General features: G+C 52.7%; 1 protein-coding gene across 1 annotated transcript; it reads right to left on the bottom strand.

Moving 5' to 3' along the window:
• Positions 1–452: 452 nt before the first annotated feature.
• On the bottom strand, positions 453–3,760 carry LOC123052957 (receptor-like protein kinase FERONIA). Its single transcript, XM_044476330.1, has one exon. It carries the CDS (start codon positions 3,405–3,407, stop codon positions 729–731), a length of 2,679 nt encoding a protein of 892 aa, XP_044332265.1. The 5' UTR covers positions 3,408–3,760; the 3' UTR covers positions 453–728.
• Positions 3,761–7,721: the final 3,961 nt, after the last annotated feature.

Genomic DNA, 7,721 nt, shown 5'->3' with positions numbered 1-7,721 from the left:
CATAGGAGGCAGTATTCAAGTGCTCATTCTCTCGACGGAACAGCTGGAAGCCAGAATTATTCGATTCCACTAATTTCTTCAGACGTGCACAGCTGTAAGCTTATAGTAATCGAATAACATGGAAGACAAGCAGTTGGATGAGCAGAAATTATATACTCCTACTGCTGTATATCGCTGGAAGTAGGTGAGTTGACTGCATCAAGATGACAGACTGGACAGTGCTCTACAGCTGCAAGTGAACAGCTGGGCACAAGCTCCGGTTCAGCATCAACTACTTGTCTGCTGGACGCCGCAAAATGAAGTTTGTGATTGAACACAAGGCGACATGCAACACGGCATATGAATGAGCACGACTGGTAACAATCAACATCAACACGGGCATGGACGATCCCGTGTCAATCACCAGGATTCGGAAAGGAGCATGAATGAAGGCGAAAAAGGGGAAAAGGCCATGCACATCACTTTCTCATACAGTATTTACTTGCTGGGTCAATAACACGTGGCAGCGGCCGTAATTACACATGCTAATAAGCATCGAGTCATCACAACGCTGAAGAAGAAGAAGAAGAAAATACAAGGCAAGGCAGAAATGTCTAATGGTACAGTATGAAACAATTCTCTGACCCCCAGTCCATAACTTGCCAGATAACAAGTGCACAAATTCATGAAAAATATGCTGAATGAATAAATTAGGCCCGAAGGGCGACAAGCAGAACCGGATTTTTACCTCACCGCCCCTTGGGGTTCATGATCTGCGAGAAGACCGCGCTCGGCGTCAGCCCGTCCGAGTCGATGCTCGCGACGCTCTGGTCGCCCATGCTTAGGGAAGTTGTCGTGGTCGTGGTGGTGCTTGAATCGATTGACGGGTCATTGGGATCCTTCTTTCCAGCCATCACCAGGGGAGCGCCCTCCTCATCCGACATCCCACAGCCGAAGCTTCCGCTCTCCTCCGCGCTTTCCTGCATCTGAAGAGCAAACTCCAGGTTCCAAAGCACATCTCCCATCGAAGGGCGCTCGATGCCGTTGTCGGCAACGCACTTCTCAGCTGTCTCGGCAAACTTCTTGAAGCACTGCGGAACGATCTTTCCCTTTAGGTAGGGATCAACAATCTGATCCAGAATTCCCTTCTTCTGGCAGTGCAATGCCCATTCTGCCAGGCTGACTTCTTCCTTTGCAAGAGTGGGGTTCAAGGCAGGCCGAGCACAGAGGACCTCGAACAGCACCACGCCAAATGAATACACATCAGACTTCTCGGTGAGCTGCTGCCTGCGGAAGTATTCAGGATCTAGGTAACCGAAACTGCCCTTGACAACTGTGCTCACATGTGTGTGATCCATCGACGGCCCAGTCTTGGACAGACCAAAATCTGAAACCTTGGCGACCCATTTCTCATCCAGGAGGATGTTTGTGGTCTTCACATCACGGTGGATAATGGTGTGCTTTGCACCGGTGTGAAGGTAGTGCAGCCCACGGGCTGCACCAATGCAGATCTCCAAACGCTGCCTCCAGCTAAGCGGCGCATTCTGGGTCTTGTATAGGTGCTCACGCAGAGTTCCATGGGCCATGTGGTCATAGACCAGGATCATCTCATTCTTGTCCTCGCAGTAACCAATCAACGACACAAGATGGCGGTGGCGGAGCTTTGACAGCATTTCAATTTCAGTCTGGAACTCATGTATGCCCTGCTCAGACAAGGGGTTGCCACGCTTGATAGCCACCTTAGTTGTGCCCCCATCGATCTCTCCCTGGTAAACTTTACCGAACCCACCAACACCAAGGATCCGTGACTCGTCAAAGTTCTTCGTTGCAGCCTTGATCTCTGCAAAGGAGAAATGGCGGCACAGGTTGGATGGCAAAGATGAAGCAATACTCCCTGTAGCATGCGACTTGGCTGAGCTTGAAGTGTGTGAATTGCCATACAGCGACAACGGCAGCCAACCAGAATGGCCATCACTCATGCCGGCATCCTTGGCCACTTTCCTCCGCCTCTTGCAAATGAAGCAGCAATATCCAAGTGCAAGCACTGCCAAACCTCCAATTACTCCACCAGCAATAGGCCCGACAAGCGAACTCTTCTTCCCTTGCCCGGTATGCGCCGCTGGATCAGCACTTGGGACAGGGTTTGGCCCCGCGAGGCTCCCATTAGTAAGTTGCAGCTTGAACACCTCCATCCCATTGAGAATAGCATCATAGTACTGTGGCTTGTTCCGTATATCCGGATGAAGAGCCACCCAGAAATCCATAATCCCTGAACCCACAGTGCCGACCACGAAATCCTTGTACAATGGGGTACCGGTACTACGCGGATCCACCCACTGGAGCACATCAGCACCTTCCACGGCAGTCTGGTTGTTGAGGTAAATGTTGAACACCCGCTGATTCGGCTTATCAATTGGGGATTGTATCTCGCAGAAATGGAGCCTCACAAGGTATGTGAACCCAGCATCCACCTGCACTATCCAGGTGAGATTGTAGGCCAAGTTCACACCCTTGTCTATCCCCATTGATCGCGCCGTGGCATAGACATCCAGTGGCGCCACATATCCCGGCACACTGGGAGGGTAGGTGATTGTGACATTGGGATCGTTCGGGTACGACACCCCAGCCCCTGCACCGTAAATGTAGGGCGTGTCGTCGTCCCATGACCGAGCCCCGCCGGAGTCCTTGGAAGGGGAGATGGCCTGGCCTCCGACGTTGAGCCGGTACATGGTCTGCAGAGCAGCACCGGGGTCCATCGGGAACGGCTGGTTGTTGCCGTCACCGGTGACGAAGAACGGTGTGGCGAGGTCGAAGAGATCCGGGGAGGAGACGACCTCGATGCCGTTGATGAAGGCGTAGGCGTTGGGGCGCCCCTTCTCCGGGGTGAAGGTGAGGTCGAGGGTCGGGCCGGTGACGTTGACGGAGAACTCGCGCACGAGGTAGGCGAAGTTGAACGCCGTGGCGGTCTGGTAGGCGCTGAAGTTGGAGAGGAGCGTGACCTTGGCTGCCGGGACGGAGACGGAGAAGAAGGCGTCGGCGGCGGCGCGGCCGGAGTAGTTGGCCGGGTAGAAGTGCAGGCGGAGGAACTTGCGGCCGGGGCCGAGCGGGAAGGAGTAGGTGAAGGGCGCCGCGGAGACCCGCGCGGTGAGGTAGGGCACCTGCGGCACCGAGGGGTCCTGCGCCCCCGCGTCGGCGGAGGCGAGGTTCGGCGGCGCGTACTTGGAGCCGGCGTCGCCACGCCACTCCCGGCCGTCCGTGTCGTTGCCCTTCCCCGTGGCGCCGCAGTCGAGCAGGATGTCGTCCCGCGGCACGAAGGGGGCCCCCGAGGGCGCCGGCGCGGTCGGGTCCTGCGCCCACGCCGCGGGGACAAGCGCGGCGGCCGCGGCGGCCACGAGCAGCAGGAGCGCGCATCTCGGGCCTCCTCCCATGGCGCGACTGCGAGCTGTGTGTAGCTCGCTCTGCGTTTCGTCGCGGCTCACAGATCGCCCATCAAACGGCTCCCCCGGCGCCGATCTGGGGCGGATTTACGCGCGGGTGGGGGTTGCGAGCGGCGGCTGAGGTGGGATTTGAGGGCGGAGTGGCGGCCGCGGTGGTGGCGGTGGCGGGGGAGGAGAGAAGGGCCGGGGAGGGTGGCGTCGAGGAAGAAGGGGGGGAGAGGTTTCGGAGACTACGGGCGCGGCATTAAGCGGGGGGTCAGTGGTGGAGGGACGCGGTGCGGTGGCCAGCCGAGCTGAGGCTGCTGCTGTTGCCAAATGCAAGCTGTGAGCCAGCCGAGCCAGGGAACCCGGAACGGGGCAACGGGGTGAAGGGACCCACCAGCGACGGGGTCGGCGCAGCGCAATCAGTGCCGTCTCAGAGAAAGCGAGAGGGCGACGCGGCGGGAGGAGGAAGGCGGGCGTAGGCCCCGCTAACATGGGTTCCGGGTCGTGATGTGCACTGTCTCGTCCTCCATCCCACCATTCTTCGTACTCTCAAAAACGATATGATATTCGAAAATAAGCTCGGTGGCATTTGACCAAACATCTGTCGGGCGTGGTGATCGTCATGGACATCATCAACAGGAGGGCGGAGGTACCTGGCTGTGGACGGATCCTAGGTGGACGGCGTCGTAGTACAAGGCGAGCGGGCGCGTGGGTCGTGGTTGCGGATGTCCGGCAATGCCTGGGTGGCGATCGGCGAGGTATAGCGGCGGCATTGGAAGAGGAGGGTGTCGGTACTAAAACCGGTGGATCTCGCCTATGGGGTCCCGAGCTGTATATCTGGAACGATGGGTAACACGAGAGAAGGGACACAATGTTTTACCTAGGTTCGGACCTTCTTGAAGAGGTTAAACCCTACGTCCTGCTTTGATTATATTGCTTGCGTACTGAGTACAAGATGATCTAACTCAAGATCATATGTTGTGTTCTAAACCCTAAAGCTGGTAATCATGATTTTGTCCCTGCGGATGAAACCCCGTGGTTTATATAGACACCGGAGGTATCTAGGGTTACGTATGGCCGGTTACCAACTAGGAATAAACATGCCGACAGTCTGGTAGTACTTGAAGTACACGCCAAGTCTTCGGCAGTGTTTGTCCTGATCGCGCCTAGGTTCGAAGTTTACGGAGTCCTTCCTTGTGAGATCGGCGGGCCGTAAGCTCGACCCATGGACCGTCGGCCAACTAGGTGGGTACCCCTAGTCCGTGACACTGTCAGTAGCCCCTGAACTTGTCTTCGGAGCCGAGGACGTCAGATACATCCTCGGGCCAACGTTTCTAGTTGTAAAGTCTTTAGCTTGGCAGGCAAGTTCTTCTCTCTAGATGGCTTTCATGTAAACTCGAGATTTTCTTTACTTAAAACAATTATCGAGCTTCCACTTAATGGGATTTCCCACCGACCACATGTTTTAAGGGCCACTCTTCGGCACCTGAATTCCCGAGTTAGCTTAGCCTCAAAGGCTTGCCGCATAGCTGTGAACAGTGCTCTCGCCTGGCAGCTTTTACCGAACCATCACCCCCTACGGCGTTTAAGCGAGCCAATTATTGCAGCTCGAATCACGACCCAAGGCAACTTTCTCATTGTCACGTCCCATCAATGCAGAGACCGTGCTTCGTTTTTTATGGGATATCATCAAGAATTGTTTCACCCCATGCGTGCATAACGGCATGAAAGTCCAGAACGTGGTGATTTATCCGGCACCACGAGGGGAGTCTTAGTCTTTTGTTGGCCTATGAAAACAAGGGGCGGTAATCTTACTTTCCCATACGCTTCCATCTCTTGCGCCATTGCTCGAAGCCTCGAAAGCTCAAGCGCCCCAGATCCATTCTCAAACTTCCAAGCCCCTTTCCAGCGCCCACATCCCCCATCAGCGATGGCTATGTCGATCTGAAGGGCAAGTGGGTGGCCTCAACATCACGGAGGGCACCATCAAGGAGCTCCGGACCGCGGGTTACCACGTCGGAGCCGTTTGCCGGACACTGGAGCCCTACTCCCAAGCAAGGGGAGAGGGTAGTCTTTGTCTCCCCCTCATCCAAGGCCTGGGGTTCCCCTTGCACCCCTTTGTGAGGGGTCGTCTTCTTCTACGAGCTAGATTTTTAGCATCTAGCCCCGAACTCCATAGTGCACCTTGCGGCGTTTATCACCGTCCGCGAGGCATTCCTTCGCGTCGAGCCACACTACGGTGGGGCCATGATCAGTAAGCTCTAGAAGATGACTTGGCTAGAAGGCGTGGCAGCAAGAGTGGTTTTACATCACCGAGTTGCCCGCCGAAGGCTAGGCAGATATCCCGGTCTTCTTGGTCGGGCCCTCAAAGAGGTTCATCTCCTAGACGAAGAAAGGCCTAGATTGGGGCAATCCAGAGGAGGTGACGATGTTCCAGAAGAGAATCAAGTCCATGATGGGTAAGAAAATCAAGCTGGTGGACATGATTCAAGTTATGCTCCAATGTCACATCCTTCCTTTCCAACTCCCGGCTAGTCCGATGTGGCTTTACAAGCCCGAGGATGCGGCGACAGTGTGATGTCGCTTGAAGCTATGTCGGTATTTCCCCAAAGAGGAAGGGATGATGCAGCACAACGGCGGTAGGTATTTCCCTCAGATATGAAATCAAGGTTATCAAACCAGTAAGAGAACCAAGCAACACAACGTAAACAGCACCTGCACACAGATAACAAATCCTCGCAACCCGGCGTGTTAAAGGGGTTGTCAATCCCTTTTGGGGTACGGCGCCTCAAGATAAGCAAACGGATGTGAGATAAATTTGTAGTAGATTGATAGATCAAACGCCAAATAAAATAAATAAGAATAAATTGCAGCAAAGTATTTTTGTATTTTTGGTTTGGTAGATATGAAAATAAATGCAAGAGAAAAGTAGATCGCAAAGGCAAATATATGAGAAAGAAGACCCGGGGGGCGTAGGTTTCACTAGTGGCTTCTCTCGAGGAAAATAGCAAACAGTGGGTAAACAAATTACTGTTGGACAATTGATAGAACCTCCAATAATTATGACGATATCCAAGCAATGATCATTATATAGGCATCACGTCCAAGATTAGTAGACCGACTGCTGCCTGCATCTACTACTATTACTCCACACATTGACCGCTATTCAGCATGCATCTAGTGTATTAAGTTCATAGAGAAACGGAGTAATGCAATAAGAATGATGACATGATGTAGAAAAGATCTATCTATGTAGAGATAGACCCCATCATTTTATCCTTAGTAGCAACGATACATACGTGTCGTTCCCTTTCTGTCACTGGGATCAAGCACCGTAAGATCGAACCCACTACAAAGCACCTCTTCCCATTGCTAGATAAATATATCAAGTTGGCCAAACAAAACCCAAATATCGGAGAAGAAATACGAGGTTATAAGCAATCATGCATATAAGAGATCAAAGAAACTCAAATAACTTTCATGGATATAAAAAGATAGATATAATTATAAACTCAAAGTTCATAGATCCCAACAAACACACCGCAAAAAAGTTACATCATATGGATCTCCAAGAGACCATTGTATTGAGAATCAAGAGAAAGAGATGAAGCCATCTAGCTACTAACTACGGACCTGAAGGTCTACAAAGAACTACTCACGCATCATCGGAGAGGCGCCAATGGAGGTGGTGAACCCCATCCGAGATGGTGTCTAGATTGGATCTGGTGGTTCTGGACTGTGCGGCGGCTGGATGCATATTTCCTTGACTCCCCTAGAGTTCTAGGATTTTTGGGGTATTTATAGAGCAAAGAGACGGTCCGGGGGGCACTCGAGGTGGGCACAACCCACTAGGGCGCGCCTGGGCCTCCTGGCGTACCCTGGTGGGTTGTGCCCCCCTCCGGGCACCCCCAGGCGCAGCTAGGGCCCGTTGTGTTCCTTTCGGCCCATAAAAATTCTCCGTAAATTTTCGTGGCATTTGGACTTCGTCTAATATTGATTTTCCGCGATGTAAAAAACATGAAAAAAGCATGAACTGGCACTTGGCACTATGTCAATAGGTTAGTACCAAAAAATGATATAAAATGATTATAAAACATCCAAGATTGATAATTTAACAGCATGGAACAATCAAAAATTATAGATACGTTGGATACGTATCACAGTGCGAAACTTCTTCCGTACTAATCTAGACGGAATGTGGACGGCACTCTTTAAGCCGTCCAAGAAAGAATTCCCTACGGAAGGGGAAGAACGTGGCCTCGACACCGAGAATGGCCCAACCGAGGTAATGGCAGTCTTATTCATGTTTGTTTACTTTCA

Source organism: Triticum aestivum, chromosome 1A (assembly GCF_018294505.1).
Source record: "Triticum aestivum cultivar Chinese Spring chromosome 1A, IWGSC CS RefSeq v2.1, whole genome shotgun sequence".
NCBI lineage: Eukaryota > Viridiplantae > Streptophyta > Magnoliopsida > Poales > Poaceae > Triticum > Triticum aestivum.
This window is presented reverse-complemented; position numbering and strand designations above follow the sequence as displayed.